The sequence below is a fragment of the Erpetoichthys calabaricus genome, chromosome 5 (genome assembly GCF_900747795.2).
Source record: "Erpetoichthys calabaricus chromosome 5, fErpCal1.3, whole genome shotgun sequence".
Classification (NCBI taxonomy): Eukaryota; Metazoa; Chordata; class Cladistia; order Polypteriformes; family Polypteridae; genus Erpetoichthys; species Erpetoichthys calabaricus.
Genome location: NC_041398.2, coordinates 142,337,768 through 142,354,183, shown reverse-complemented (window position 1 = coordinate 142,354,183; position 16,416 = coordinate 142,337,768). Strand labels below are relative to the sequence as shown.

The 16,416-nt window shown below is 37.9% G+C and overlaps 1 protein-coding gene and 1 long non-coding RNA gene across 4 annotated transcripts in view; one reads left to right on the top strand and one right to left on the bottom strand.

Annotated features, from left to right (window-relative positions):
- Window positions 1-16,416, top strand: part of LOC127527974 (uncharacterized) — a 209,729-nt gene that overhangs the window by 55,682 nt on the left and 137,631 nt on the right. The gene's annotated exons all lie outside the window — the stretch shown is intronic.
- Window positions 4,876-16,416, bottom strand: part of LOC114651965 (PDZ and LIM domain protein 3-like) — a 68,289-nt gene continuing 56,748 nt past the window's right edge. For 2 of the 3 annotated variants that reach the window (XM_028802099.2, XM_028802098.2), the window contains exons 5-7: window positions 8,174-8,304; window positions 7,372-7,483; window positions 4,876-5,571 (exon numbers count right to left, since the gene is read on the bottom strand). In XM_028802099.2, the coding sequence (XP_028657932.1) occupies window positions 5,382-5,571; window positions 7,372-7,483; window positions 8,174-8,304 (433 nt within the window). In that variant the 3' untranslated portion in view covers window positions 4,876-5,381. Of the gene's footprint in view, window positions 5,572-7,371; window positions 7,484-8,173; window positions 8,305-12,097; window positions 12,335-16,416 lie in introns of all 3 variants that reach the window. The other variant, XM_028802097.2, reaches the window with a different exon arrangement.

Here is a 16,416-nt window from a genome sequence, read left to right as displayed (position 1 = left end):
AGGGAGTAGATTAGGAAGATCTGCTTCGTTTATATAGATGACATCATTGTCTACTCCCTGACTGTCCATTGCCACCTTCAGGACCTCAAAACCACCTTTTAATGGCTCAGACAGGCCTGACTTACACTGAACATAAAGTGTCACATCCTACAGACCCAGATCTCCTTCCTTGGACATCTGGTGTCAGCTGAAAGAGCTGAGTTTTGCAATGCATATCAATAATAGCACCAAGAGAGATTTTGAGAGTTGATCTCATGGGATCATGGCCTTGGAGCATGAAGAAGACCTTTCTGATGGTGGTGGATTATTTCACCAAATGGGTATCACTATTTGATTTAAGTAATGTCGAAACAGAGAGTCTTTGTTCCATCCTAAAATATGACACAGTATCTTTACCTAATGTGGTGTGGTAAGGAGTATTGTTTAAGACCAAGGCCCACAGTTTACCAGCACAGTTATAGGGGACTTATTCAAGAAGTTGGGGGTGCACTATAAGAAGACCACTGTCTATCACCTCTAATCCATCCTGATTGAGCAAGTTAACCAGACTCAAAAGACCATGATGGCATCCTTTGCCGGGGATCAACATCAGGAGTGGGATCTGTGGCTCCCAGAGCTCTGCCTCACTCTTAACACTGTGAAGCATGAAATAACAGATGAGATCCCTGCGGTTTTGTTTCTGGATCAACAAATTCTGGTTCTTCTTGAAAGAATCATTTCCATATAATGATTCCATATAAAAATCCTATACCATCCTGAATTGCTGAAGAAACTGGTTCAGGAGAGCATGATGAGATGTCAAGGTAGGAGGACAAGGCATAAAATAGGAGATATCAATCTGTAAAATGCAATGATGGAGACCTGGTCTGATTGTTCACTCATCCTCTCTCCAAAGCCACATCACAATTTTCTGCTAAGCTTACACCAGCTAAAATCATTAATCATTCTGGCCCTGTGAACTACCTCATATTAATTACATACTGATACAAGAGATAAAACAGATTCATGTGGCCAACATCAAGCCCTACTTTTGGACCAAAGGGTGGTTGGGAGTTGGGAATATGTAGCGTTGCTGCATAGGGGGCTTTCATTTTTGTATAGTGTATATATTGTTTGGTGATTGTTAAATGTTAGTAACAGCATGGGTAGTTCAGATACCTGGTTTGTAAATATGGGGTATGTCTTTAAAAATATTTACATGGATGCAGAGAACCTTGTGGAGCTTGTAGTTGTAGGCGCTGCACATAATAAAACTAAGAAGAATGTGGCGTGACGTTTTGACTTTTCCATTTTCCACCAAATTCATCATCGTCTACACCAAAAACCCTTTATGAACTGGATGTTCACAGTGGAGGAGGATTTTGCATGGCCAGAGCATACAGGGATGGTGGTGGGTACCTTTTACCACATTCTTGTCTGCAGTTATTCCTTGTGAAGAGGTGCCCCTCGTTTACCTGCTGGACTCTGGTGGTAAGATTGTGTTCATTATCCATTTTTTCCAGGAAGCAGTTTACAAAAGGACATTATTTCACCACGTTTCCTTCTGTTACTTACAGTAAAGACCTTCTCAGGACTGTAAATATCATTGATGGGTTTGTTTGTGGTGTTCGTTTTGTATTTTTGCCATTGTATTTTTCTGGTGTGTGTTGTTAATATTCGTGTGTTGGGGTGGAAAATACTCTGGGGCTTAGGTGTTGCCCTGATTCCATCCATCCCTCATTTCACAAGCATATGGCTAAATCTGTTGGCAACCTTGGCACCCTCCCAGAACTTGGAGTTCGCTATTGAATCACGAGAAGCTCAACTAAAAAGGCATTGTCTTCATGTCCTCTTTTCCCACTTCTTCCCATTGTAGATGACCATGAGTTTATTAACAAAGATCTGCAGAGCCACCTGACAGTCCCAGAACCAGACTGAAATAACAGTGTGCAGTATCTGAATAAAAATGAGAAAATAGTAATGTTGGGTGACCAAAGTTTCATAAGTTAACGCCATAGCAGTTTTCCCCTGAATTGCTAAAGACTGGCCAGGCACAGCATGGGTTAATTTGATATCCAAGAAAAGATTTGTTTCAATAGTTGCTGATTTCAGCAGATAGGCAGTCGAGTTTGAATTATGATAGAATACCCATGTAATGTTTTTCTAGGGACTAAAGACAAAAGAGGCGTTAAATGCAGGAAATTGTCAATTTCTCGGAATCCCATTTGTACGGGTTTGGGTATGCCATATTTAGGGTTTGTCTTTATATTTTCACTGCAGTTTTTATTATAGTAAAGTTTGAAGTGTCCTGATTTGGTCTATATAATATGTGGAATTATTATTTACAATGTTGTTGTTTCAGATTGTTATTCCTTTTCATGATTGCCGCCATGTTGTTGATAACAACCATGCAGTTATTAAACCACTGTGCACAAACAATTACGTTTGATTTTTGAAACCAATAAAAGGCTACATTCACACTGCAGCCTCATTCCCATTTTTTTCCTCTGATATGTGACACAGATCTGATGTTTCTGGAGAAGTGAGATTAGCAAAAAAGATATATGGAATCAAAACTTTTCAGAAAGGATTTACAGTGTTGTTGTAACAACTGCTTGCATCCAAACGTGTCAAATTGGGCTTTCAGCAATCATTTGGGCCACTTGTTTCTATGTATACAACACTGGCAGTAAGAATTTTCACAAAGTAACAGCTCTGATTTTTCATTTCTTGTTCGTCTTCTTTGCCATCACCAGCTTGTGAATTCACAGATGTTCTTCACTGAGACAACATACAGTAAAGTAGCACAGTAAATAGCATCTGTCTGACAAAACTGATCCATTAATTTTGCATGTGTGGAGCAGATTCAGGATAGACCTCTGTACTCATATCAGATTTGGATCAGTCACAATTTGTGCAGTCCCAAAAATAATTAGAGGCAAAATCACAATAGTTGTTTGGCTTCAGAGTGAGCATAGCCTTAAAAGACTTGTGTTTCTTCAGACAATGTGTGTTTTATGTTCAACAACAGTGTCTAAAAAAATATCAAATGTGTAAAAATGCACATATGGGAATGTTAAGTTGGGGTTCTCTTTTCTCTTGCTCTCACTCCTGACGTATTAGTGTGCAGGGCTGCAATAGCCCAAACATTAGCATGTGTGCTGCTGCTACTCCAACGCTCAGTGCTGTGTGTATTAACATAACCTGACATGGCTGTCACTCTATTCCAGCCACATGATTGGTTCAGCATGGAGCTATTCTCATTATCATTGGCTTTTCGTGTTGTTTGTCAAAAAGGGGATGGAATAAGTTCTATTGACATTGTATCAACCATGATTTATATTTTTATTGAGGTCCCTAAATATGCACAGACATTGCTTATGTTTAATTGTTCATGAAGGTGACAAATTGCTATGTCTGCTATCCCCCATTATGATATATTCCATTTTTTCCTGTTGCTGATGTCATACGCTAAATAGAGGTAAATTTCAAGAGTTGTCTTGCTATGGCAGAAATCTGCATGGGACTGGTTCTGGTACATGTGACAATTAATTTTTAAAAGCATATTGTTGTCTAAGGTTATAAATTTACTGGTAGCAAGATACTTGCTTTTGCAGTTTTTGCCATCTATGTTGACATGTCTGAATAACAAGCACTACTGAATACCCCTTTCATGTTATAGCTCAAAACATTTTCATCATCCTTTTTGTTTATGTACATATACTGTACTTATGAGAGTGTAGCTGTACTAGCATAGTGTAAAACCTATTTATTAAAACAGGCATTATGGCACAATGGTAAGTTCTTCTGTTTCAGTTGCATCCAGCATTTATAAACCTATGTTCCCTGGCCAACTCTTACATCCCTCTTTCTTTGTGCTTCTTACTGACTTTCTTCATCAGAGATTCCATCCTTGTTGTGGACAGCAGGTTGCCCAGATGCACAAACGTATATCGCTTGCTTTACTATTCTATGCTGCCTACTTGCCTTTGTTCATCGAACATTCCCACCCTCTTGTGGATTCTGGATGACATTATGCCTGGCAAGGGCACAGATGCCAGATGGACAGACATCTTATTGCTTTATATATTATCATGAGTGTGAACATGGGAGATGGCTTAAGAGCTTTGGTGATGGTAATTACCTGCTGAACCACTGTGGTCTTAATGCCTTTTCTCTTTCTCCATATGCAAAACGGAAGACTGACGGTCACTCTACCACTGATATCACTTTCATTGTCTGCCGTCCTGGACTGGCCCCTTTCTACCAAATGACTATATAACGCCTAAACCACCCATCTTGTTCTCAGTTCTCTTCTAAACTTGTGTCTGGAAAGACATTGCCGCAAATTACTGTGCAAGGCTTTTTTGTGCATTCTTTCAAATTATATGGGGTCACTAAGGTAGTGCCCCGGCTCTTTCACTTTGTGGTGTCTTCTTTTTTGTGTAGTAAATGCATTTATACTATGTTTATGAAGAAATGCCAAACTTATTATTTAAGGAGGCACACTAAATAAAACTAGACTGAAGTGACAATGCTAAACGTTTTGACTATGGCACATGGATGGCCCTGCTGCTGTCTTAAAGTCCCAGCGTCGTTGGTAAATTCCATTCTTTGGCCTGCACATTTTCTCAATTTTCTTTTTCACTGTCCCCATGTGTGAGAATTGTGGTTTTCTCCTAGAGCTCAAAAATATGAACATTAGGTTGATTGTCGTTTTGTCAATTGTCACAATTTCAGTGAGTGTGCCCTGTGATAGACTGGTGATCTGTCCAGATTTATTTCCTGTTTTGTACATAGTGCAGTGAGGATAAGTTCCAACCCCGAAGCCCCAGGCTGAATTAACTGGATTCAGAAAGTGGATGGAAGGGAGGAAATAGAAAATTGCACATCAAATACAATAGATACCTTTGCTTTTATTCAAAATCTACAAATGTATTTGTGCACTCTGATGTCATTGGGAAAATTTAAACTAGAAATGTAATCATACCAAAGCTTTTATTTCAGTTATATCAACATTGTCATCAGCAGGGTGAACAGACTGAAGTGCTTATTGCTAGTCATTTTTAGAATCTTCAGATAATCAGTTGTGATTTTTATATAGAATCTTGCATAGGAAACATATTGAAACCTAGTTGCCTAGAGGGCCTAGTTGCTTTAGGCTTTCAAATTATTTCATTTTTGTGCCAAAAGTTTTATTGTGCTTTTTTTGATAAATTTGAAGCTGCTAGTATGGGTGACTATGTGCAATGTACTTTAAATATGATCAAGCAGCGCATTAAGGTGTTGCATCTAGGATTATACTGCAATGGAGGCAAGCTGTGACAGCTTAATCTTTGAGATCACCTCAGTTGTTTTATAAGCATTGTGCTTTTTGCCATATAGAGTACAATGCAGGAATTTTATGCAGTAGGGTAAACAGTGACAGCATCATATCCCTCTGGTGGTCTCATCCTGGACCTGGCATGAGTTTCACAGTACAGCTGCCCATCCACAAAGAAGTAACCCTTCTGTTTAAGGTTCATATTGCAGTCAGAGCATACAAAACACTCTGGGTGGCGAAACTTATCTCTTGCCTTGACAACAGTCCCACTGTTTAAAAATAAAAGAGAAACATATTTAATGAAATAAATATTAAGTAAATTATGAGAAACTGAAAAAAATATTTATTTTCCTTTACAGAATTTCAAAGTAAAAGGCATTTGATTGTCTGATTTGTCCAGTTCAGTAATTCATTAGGAAAGTCCTTGCCTGATTTGTGATATAGGTGGTGTTGATGGATGCATAGAATGTACTGCATTACTGTAACAGGGGTACATGTAATCTGAATTAGCCTGTAACAAATGTAATTTACAGTGGATTCAAAAAGTATTCAGACCCCTTCACTTTTATCACATTTTTCTGCCTTGCAACCTTTTGCTAAAATCATTTAAATTCATTTTCTCTCCTACATCAAGCACCTTTCAATACTCCAGAATGGCTGAATAAAAACATAACTTTAGAACTTTTTGCATATTTATTCAAAATATAAAACAATAATGTCACCTTAACACAAGTATTCAGATCTTTCACTCAGTATTTAGTTGAAGCACCTGTGGCAGCGATCATAGCCTGAGTTATCTTGGGTAAGACGCGACAAGCTTTACACACCTGGATTTGGGAATTTTAGGCCATTCCTCTTTGCAGATCCGCTCAAGCTCCTTTAGGTTGTATGAAGATCATCAGTGGACATCTATTTTCACGTCTCTCCAGAGGTGTTTAATTGAGTTCAAGTCTGTTTTCTTTGTTGGTAACTCAAGGGCATCCCCAGAGTTGTCCCTAAGTCATTCCAGTGTTCTCTTTGCTTTGTGCTTAGGGCCATTTTTCTACTGAAAGGTGAACCTTTGGCCCAGTCCAATGTCCAGAGTGTTCTGAAGCAAGTTTTCATTAAGAAAATTTCTTTACAGTACTTTGATTCATTAAGCTTTCCCTCAACCTTATTTATTCTCCCTGTTTCTGTCTCTAAAAAGAAATAAAGCATGATGCTGTTACCACCGTACTTCACCGTTGCAATAGTACGCACAGTTAATGAGTGGTGCCTGGTTTCCTCCAGGCATGACACTAATCTTGGTGTCATTAGGCTGGAGAATCTTTGCTCTCGCAGTACGTAATCCTTTAGGTGCGTTTTTGCAAACTCCATGTGTCTTTTACTGAGAAGAAGATTCTGTCTGGACAATCTGCCATGAAACTCTGATTAGTGGAGCGTTGCAGTAAAAATTCTCGTCCTTGAAGTTTCCTGCATCTCCAGACTTTCTTCTTGGTTACTTCTTTTACCATGGCCCTTGCTCACGTCTAGAAATAGTCACGGTTGTTCCAAACTTCTTCCACTTAAGTTTTATGAAGGCAACTGTGCTCTTGGGAAACTTAACAGCTGCAGGAACTTTTTTGTAGCCTTCTCCAGATCTGTTTATCAACATAATCCTGTCTAAGCTCTGCACACAATTCCTTTGTTAATGTGATATTTCCATTTTTTATGTTTAATAAATTTGGAAACATTTATAAAATCCTGTTTTCACTTTGTCATTTTGGTGTTTTGAGTGTTGCTTGTTGTGTGTAAAGAATTCATTGAAATTATTTTGGCACCAAATTGCAACATAGTGAAATGTGAAAAAAATGAATAGGGGTCTGAATAGTTTCTGAACCCACTGTATACTTAGTGTTAGGGTTTTATTCCTGTTGCCTGAAGAATCTGTAGACCTGAATTCATGTGAGACATTGTCTATGGCAGTAACCATGCTGAACTGGGTCATGAGAAAACTAGGGTGAGGTTTGTGATTTAACTGACCAAGTAGTAAGTCCAGGTAATTTAATTTTGCATCAAATCATTCAAGTAATCCCAGGTGCTCTACTTACACTATACCATTTCCACACTTGTCACACAGTGGAAGCTTCTGCACACTTGTCACACTTCCAGCTGGCTTTGTCACTGGTGCTTTGACACTTCTAATGCCAATTGGACGAGAGCCTGGTGAGAAAAAAATGCAGAATCAGCTTTAGCATTTTGTATTGTGTATGTGAGGGCTCTAATTTTTACTTTACTTTTGATCTGCTTTTTCTGCCAGGTTTGACAGACCAATCCACTGTATCTCTACCAAAATTCTGAAGCAACTCTGAGGTAAGCTGATATGTATAATCCCTCCATGTCTGTGGTTTGCCCCCGGTATTCCCCCATGGAATACAGCCACTTTGGTCAATTTTCACATTGCGTCTAAATTACCTCAGACCACCTTATCTGGCACCTGTAAATCCGGAGAAGAAGCAGTTCTACTTGGGTTATTCCTGTATTGTTACACTCTCTCTTCAAATAGAAAGTGAGCTCTGCTAGTCTTTTCCTCATTTCAGGAGTTTGAACTTTTGACCTAATTTTTTCAGTAATGACACAGAGCTTATTTACCACAGTTGTTAATGTTTTTAGTTTGGATTAACCATTAAATTGAAAGCTTTGTCCAGCTCCTGTTTCACTATCCTGACCTGGCATTTTGTCTGCAAAATTGATGCTCCTGCCATGCTTTTTTTTAGAGAATCTTATGATTATTTCTGCCATCACTTGTGAACAAGATTCTACGGTTCTTAAACTTTTTAGTTTGTTATTATTTTGCTTGATAAATTTAATATGGGGGGGTTGGGCGAAGCCGGAACAATCCAGACAACATACCAGATTCATCCTGCACAAATTCTTGCAGTGCTCGGAAGGATCCTGATTGTCGAGGCTCATGATGTTCTTCTTCGTTCTCCTGTAGCATCTTGTATACATGGGATTGCTCTATTGATGACAGGGGCTCTGAACTGTAAAAATATAATCAGATTCATACATAAATCCTTGTTTTAATTTATGTGGCAAATATATTTCACTTTGGGTTTGCAAATTACTAAACTAATTTCAACATTTTAATAATTTACATTTAACTTTCTAACTAGTTTTATTTTAATTTAAAAATAATTTGCTTTCATTAACTAAATAAGATTCCAAGAAACGACCTTGATGATAGTTATTATTGTTGGCATGTTTTCCATTTTAAAATGAAAGTGAACAGTTTCATAAACATGCTTCAATACCATTAGAAGTAAAAATGTTTATACCCCCAATTTTATGGAGAAAACCATCTGTAAAAACGATGGACCACGCAACCCTAATGCCCATTAAATAGCTGTTTTTGCCATAATGTTTATAGCACCATTATAGCGTTATGCTCCTCATGGTCCACTTATCAATTGGTTTTCTTTGAACACACGTGTCATCATTAAGTGACATAAACTATGACAAAATGAAAGGCAAGATGTTACTGAAAGAAGTGTGCGAGCAAAAGTCAGGAAAGTGCATGAAAACGTTGGGACTTGAAGTCAAACCGAACACTTGGAAATAAGCATTGAGAATTGATCATAGGTAGACTAGATGCCTATAGTTCTGGGGATTTTGATTTACTAGCACAGCAAACGTTTGTCTAGCAATTGTGAAATACCAAAAGCAGGAGCAAAGAAAGCTTTGTAAACTCTCATATACTGTACATTGTAAAATAGAAATGAAGTTTTTTCTTATATTCATTTTAGTTAATTACATTATCTCTAAATTGCTAAATATTTTTGTAAACTTCGGTGGCGCAGCGGTAGTGCTGCTGCCTCGCAGTAAGGAGACCTGGGTTCGCTTCCTGGGTCCTCCATGCGTGGAGTTTGCATGTTCTCCCCTGTGTCTGTGTGCTCCGGTTTCCTCCCACAGTCCAAAGACATGAAGGTTAGTTGCACTGGCGATCTTAAATTGTCCCTGGTGTGTGGGTGTGTGTGTGCCCTGCAGTGGGCTGGCGCCCTGCCCAGGATTTGTTCCTGCCTTGCGCCCTGTGTTGGCTGGGATTGGCTCCAGCAGACCCCCATGACCCTGTAGTTAGGATATAGCGGGTTGGATAATGGATGGATTTTTGTAAACTTCCAAATTTTAATATACTTACATATAGTTTGTGAGATGGAGAGAGAGAGAAGGGGAGATTACAAAACTGGAATCTTAATTACATTTATCCAGAGTATGACATCATTTGAGGTGGGTTTTTTTTGGGTGGTTTATCCCTGGAGCTAGATGTGCCTTGAAAAAGCATGCAGTCCCAGAGACTTTTTTTCACATTGTGTTGTTCCATTGTAGTTTAAAACCTATGCTTCTCTGGTCTAAAATTATATTACTTCAGAGAATACAGTTTTTGATGGATTCCATCTCTGTGTGAATTTCCTTACTTGAAATTAAGTTAGGATACATACCCTGTCATTCTTGATAAGGTCTCACATTACGGCACAGGTATTTGGGGTAAAAAAAACAAAAACTTTGAAGTGTGACCAAAAGAGCATTTTAAACTTACCAAAGATCTGATTAGCACAAATTTTGAAAATGGTACAGTTCAATCCAAGGATTGGTGCCAAAAATAAATTTGATACATATATTTTTGGTTTACTACTTTTTTAGTTTTAGGAGGAATTTGTGATTGTGATACAGCACGTACAGGTCAGAGGTATTGGATTTTAAGAATAAAAACAGGGCAGTCGAACTCCATGGGTGTTGGTGCATGCAACAAGATGGCTGAGTGGTGCCTGATTGGTTGATGAGGAGATTGGCTAAATCGCGTTTGCATGTGAATGCACGATCAGTTGAGGCAATTTCCTCATTGACACTTTGCAGGGTATAACTAGGGCACTTGTGCCCATGATGATATAAAAGAAACCAGAGTGGGTTAGAGGGGAAATCGAAAGAAAGCAAGCATCAAGAAAGGCAGAATTGGAAGTGTGAGCCAGGGCAAAGGTGAGGAGGCAGAATACTCAGTGGCCTAATGAGGGTAATGGCTCTCCAAAGGAGAATCATCTCTGTTGAGCACTATGTAGGAGTGGGAGCAATTAGGTGGACTCCTAGGGAACCTGATGACACATGGAAGACAGCGGTCTGACTATGAGCGTACCAATGAATGGTGAATGGTGGTGGTAAGGACCGTTGCCATCTCCATCTGGCAGCATGACCTGACAGGTGAGTTGGGGAGACAAAGAGAAAATGATGTGCTGGGCTGGTAGGAAAGGCAAAAAAACAAAGGCCAATGTCTGCATGGTTTCATTCTTGGAGTTTAATGGTTGAATGAACTTACTTATTACTAGTTTTAATCTCCGCGATTGCATGATTTTTATTGAGGATAATTTATTGATTGAGACTGCAGTGTACCCTGTTTGTACTTTAAACTAGGTGAATAAAAGCACTCTATGCACCATTTTGCACCAGCACTTGTTGTGTGTCCTCATTCGCCCTAGCCCATCTCAGTTTTATGACAATCGATGTCCTGGGTTCAGCTGCAGGCAATGCAGGCATTGCAGTGACTGAAAAAAATTTTTTACAAACTGATGCATGAAAATCTTAGACTCTAAGTAAAAAAGGGGTGAAAGATTAATAGTTTTTTTTTAAGTACTAGCTATATGTTTACAGGGTTATTATTGTTGTGTGTACACAGGACCATGACCACTGTTACCTGCATGTGCTTGTCACCACTCTCCAGCACTATGATAGTAAGTAGATGTGCCCTACCTTGAAATTTATCTGCATCTCATTAAAAAAATATTCAATCCAATTCACAGCTCCAGAGCTAATCCTGGAAGCCATGGATACAAGACTGGGATCAAACTTGGAGAGGGAACTAGACCTACATGGGGCCTATTTACTCTTACACTGGGACAGTTTAGAATCAGCAGTTAATCTAACATGGACATCTTTGGGAATGTGGGAGGAGTACAATCTCTTATCATAAGATGAAAACAAATATATTAAGAAGATTTCTGAACTTTAAAAAATATATATCAGCACAGGTATATAGTGCTTCCTGTACACTTGCCCATTATCAAAGTTATGCAACCTTTTTGTTTAAAGGCAGACTTCTTAATTTAATGGCAGTTAAAGTTGCATGATGTGGACAATTTCATTAAGATAACTAATGTTACTGTAGTAATCATGATTCATCCTTATTCCATTCCTTTCAGAACAATGGAGAGAAAACTACAGTATAACAGGGTAGATGTAATATGTCCTCCTGATCAATTGATCCTAAAGCACATATTCAGAAGAATAAATAATTACATTACCCTTTTACTACACTACTAAAAATAAAGGTGCCAGAGGGGAAACATTTTTATTTCCTAAAAGAGCCATTCACATGAAAGTTCCAGAAAGAACCTTTATTTAGATCTCCAGCAGGTTCCATACAGTAAATAATCATCAAGATCGTAACAGATTTTTAACGGAGTTCCTTGATTTTAAAAGAACTCTTGCTACAGGCAATAACACTGGCCAAATCAAGGTTTTCTTAATCTATTATTGTCCTGCTAGGTACTCTTCTATACTTTAAAGAGTTATTTTTTTTTTCTACATATTAGAAAGTTTTTCAAAGCAGAAAGAACCAACATCATATGCAAAGAACCCTTCCAAGAATAAAATGGTGCTTTGTCACGCAATAGTTCTATGTAGAACCATAGAATGCTGTTAAGAACCATAAAGTTCCATTAAAGAACCATTATTTTAAGAGTGTAGTCAGGACAATAGTCTAATATTGATACATAGCAAAAGAATTACCTTTTATTGCATTTTTCTCCTACAGTAGCAGACACCCGACCTTGCAATGTATTCAGAATATTGGTGTCTGAATATAGTGACATAGGAGAGTTAAATTGTGTATGCTGAATCTTGACCCCTGGAAACTGTGCACCCCAGTTCTTCTGAGGAATCATTTTAGAAGTAGGTTTTAGATCAGGAGGGGAAATGATGGCTGCCACAGAAGGAGCATTGTATCCAGATCCTCCTGTGAGGCCACTGTACTTCCACCATTCAGCACAAAAAAATTGGAATGACAAAAACAAAACAAAAGAGCAGCAGCAGCAGCATGACATGGACAGGGACGAAACAAAGATGAGGAAAGATGGAATAATACAAGTTAGTTAGCAATGATTGGGTAAACTGAAAATGGATGTGTTTCTATCAGAGTATTAACATGAAACTGCATGCAGTTGGTTCTTTTTCGGTAACACTTTATAATAAATATACATAACATTTCCGTGACTTCTACAACATACAAAACTGAATTCAATTTGCAATTTGATATTTTATTGGTATATTGTACTATACCATACATCAGTATATTGTTACTATTCTTCTCAAATATTTGTATTCAGTACAGGTTCTTTTAAAGTGTATTACCTTATTATAAAGTGTTACATTTGTTTACTCTATTTTCTTTAGGATTTATATCATGCTTCAGATATATCAATGCCCATACATTCATAGCCAAAATATTTCAAACTTAAAAAAACTCCTGTACTCTGATTTCAGTTAATCCTATTCTAGTAAATAAATAAAAAAGATGAGTGTAGACACCTTAAAAAAAAAAAGAAAATTACTAAATCTCCTTCAATTCAAATTTAATTCAATTTATTTTTATGAAATGTATTTCAATTTATAAGCCAAACGTTATAATAACTTTGCTGCAGCACTACTTAAATGGCCTACAAATCCCAGCAGCCCCGATACTATTATACCTTTGGGCAGCTTCAAAGCGGCGTGGGGATTGCTTGGATGATAGAAGATTATGTGCTCCCTTTAAAAAGGAGTCGAAGATGCTGAAAAGGATCACGTTCACATGTGTCTGTTTGTTTGTGTTTACGCGTCACACTCATTACAAATTACAAATACAATACATTTATATTACAGATTACAAATATAGTAATCCCTCGCTATATCGCGCTTCGCCTTTCGCGGCTTCACTCCATCGCGGATTTTATATGTAAGCATATTTAAATATATATCGCAGATTTTTTGCTGGTTCGCGGATTTCTGCGGACAATGGGTCTTTTAATTTCTGGTACATGCTTCCTCAGTTGGTTTGCCCAGTTGATTTCATACAAGGGACGCTATTGGCAGATGGCTGAGAAGCTACCCGGCTTACTTTTCTGTCTCTCTTGCGCTGACTTTCTCTGATCCTGACGTAGGGGGATTGAGCAGGGGTGCTGTTCGCACACCTAAACGATAAGGACGCTCGTCTAAAAATGCTGAAAGATTATCTTCACGTTGCTATCTTTTGTGCAGCTGCTTCCTGAAATGACATGCTGCACGGTGCTTCGCATACTTAAAAGCTCGAAGGGCATGTATTGATTTTTGATTGAAAAACAAACTCTGTCTCTCTCTCTCTCCCTGCTCCTGACGGAGGGGGTGTGAGCTGCCACCTTCAACAGCTTTGTGCCGCGGTGCTTCGCATACTTAAAAGCAAACAGCCCTATTGATTTGTTTGCTTTACTCTGTGTTTCTGACAGACTCTGCTCCTGATGCGCACTCCTTTGAAGAGGAAAATATGTTTGCATTCTTTTGATTGTGAGACGGAACTGTCATCTCTGTCTTGTCATGGAGCACAGTTTAAACTTTTGAAAAAGAGACAAATATTTGTTTGCAGTGTTTGAATAACGTTCCTGTCTCTCTACAACCTCCTGTGTTTCTACGCAAATCTGTGACCCAAGCATGATAATATAAAAATAACCATATAAACATATGGTTTCTACTTCGCGGATTTTCTTATTTCGCGGGTGGCTCTGGAACGCAACCCCCGCGATGGAGGAGGGATTACTGTACTACCACCACCATGGATTACAGGTGTTTCTGGATTTATGTGTTTATGTTGTGCCTGCTTGATTTCATCATGGTTGACTATGTCTTTGTCTGCGGAGCGCTCTTAATCACATGAAATCTTCACACAACCTGGTAGGACAAAACGATACATTTAATCCAAAAGCTTGTTCATTCTACTCGCCATCATCATCCACACCTGCTGTCTTTAAACTGTGTTGTAAATGTTAATTATCGTATGGTGCCTAGTGTTGAGTTTGGTTTTATTTGTTCATTGTTTGTTAACTAATTATCGCCACCAAATTTGGTTGGGGTTTTGCATACGTGTTAATTGGTCATTGATTGTTTTTGTTTTCTTCATTTAGGCAATATATTCTTTCTCTATTACTTCTCGCTGTTTCTGAGTGTGCAAACCGTGTCAAGGCTGGGTATGTCCTTGGGGTCCACAAAAAAAAAAATCGCTGTTTTAAACAGTGGGAATATGAGTGTCTCATCCCAATGCTACAACATAATTGAATTTACACAATAATTAATTTATAAAGTGCTGCTATAGAAAACTACTCTGCATAGCAACAACAAATAAATTAAACTGGTATCTAACTTGAAATGGCACTGGATAGCAGACAAGCTAGATTTATGTCTGTTTCTCCAAAACACGCAACATGCTCATAATCTGTCTATCACTGGCTTCTTGAAAGGTGACTAACATTGTTTTTTTTGTTGTCTTTTGGAACCTAGCAGTATTTGTTTTCAGAGCAGAGCCCTGCCTTGTGTATGTTGTTGGTGTGATGGTGTTGATTAGGCACTTTAGTGGGTTTAATGTAATAAAGGGTGTCTGAATGGATAAAATGTATTAAAAAAAATCTGTAGTACATTTCAGGCCAGTGGCGATTTTTCACATCAAGTATGCGATGAGAAGAGTTTGCTTTTACACTCTGAATTGTAGTTAAAATGAGTATATTATTTTCTGCATATAATCTAAAAACAGAACTCACCGTCTCTCCACAATACAGAACCAATTGTCTTTAGATTAATATCAACTTTGAGTAATTAATAGTCTTTATAACATTATTCATTACAAGCATCAGTTGCTGTGGCCTCCATTAGGCTGTGCCATAGTGCCCAGCCTTTCCACAAATAGGAGTATTCTTATAGCTTGTAGAGGTACAGCTAAATTTAATTATTTTGGATCCCCCCACCACAATTTGCTGCTCACTTCTAACACCGGCATAAGAAAATTGGTACTATAATTGGTCCTACTAACAACTTTTGCTTGAACGTAACATAGTCAAATAATAGGTCAAGTCATAAGGTAATACAATGTACAATTCAGGCATCTGACCTAAAGAAACTTTCCAGGGAAGTGGATTAAAACAACTCATTCAACCATAAAAATCATCTGACTTGTCATCATATGACTTAAAATATGCTGGTTAAGAAAGTTAAAACAAGTATGATATTTGATACGATAACTCATCATTTTTTGGCAGTCCCATTGTATATGACCTACACATAATACAAATGACAAATGTACCATGATAAACCTCCTTCTGAATCATCAGGGGCTGAGACATCAAAATCACAGCACATTATCTTTATATGAGTTGTGGTTGGATGACTTGCTTAAACCTAATGAAGATAATTCCATGTATAGAAGGGGTGACCAAAGCCTTTCAGGACTTGGCCTACATTTTATATAATAATGTGGAAAGCTTTCATCCTCCTAGATATTGTTCGGTTGTTTCTGGAAGCCTGTAACTGTGGTGCTTTTGAGTTCTACCTTCAACATTCTTATGGATGGTTAAAATGTTGCTAAACCTCTTTCCTTTCAGCTTTATTTTTTTTGGGAACAGGAAAAAAACTGCATTTGTTAAGTTTAGATGAAAATCGAGGGTATGGAATTATAAGAATTTCATTTTTTTCCTCCTCCAAAATTCTTGAATGAAGTCAGCAGTGTATAAAGGAGTGTTGTCGACATCATCATGGAACTAAGAAGTAGTATGCCGAAGTTTAAGATTAGCTTGTTTTAGGGAATTGGCAATATTGCTTTTGCTTCAGCACTGCTCAATGTCTGCATAGGAGGGCTTTTTAGAGTTAAACTCTTAAAAGTCTTAAAACATCTCAATCAATTCTTATATGACAAATTGTTCTGTAAATGCCCCAAGATGTTTTTAATTCAAATTATGATAAATACTCATTTCCATACAAATGTAAGAACTCACTACACCTCTTTTAAAGAAGGTGATTTTTTTTCCCCAAAATATCTGTTCTATTACGTAAAC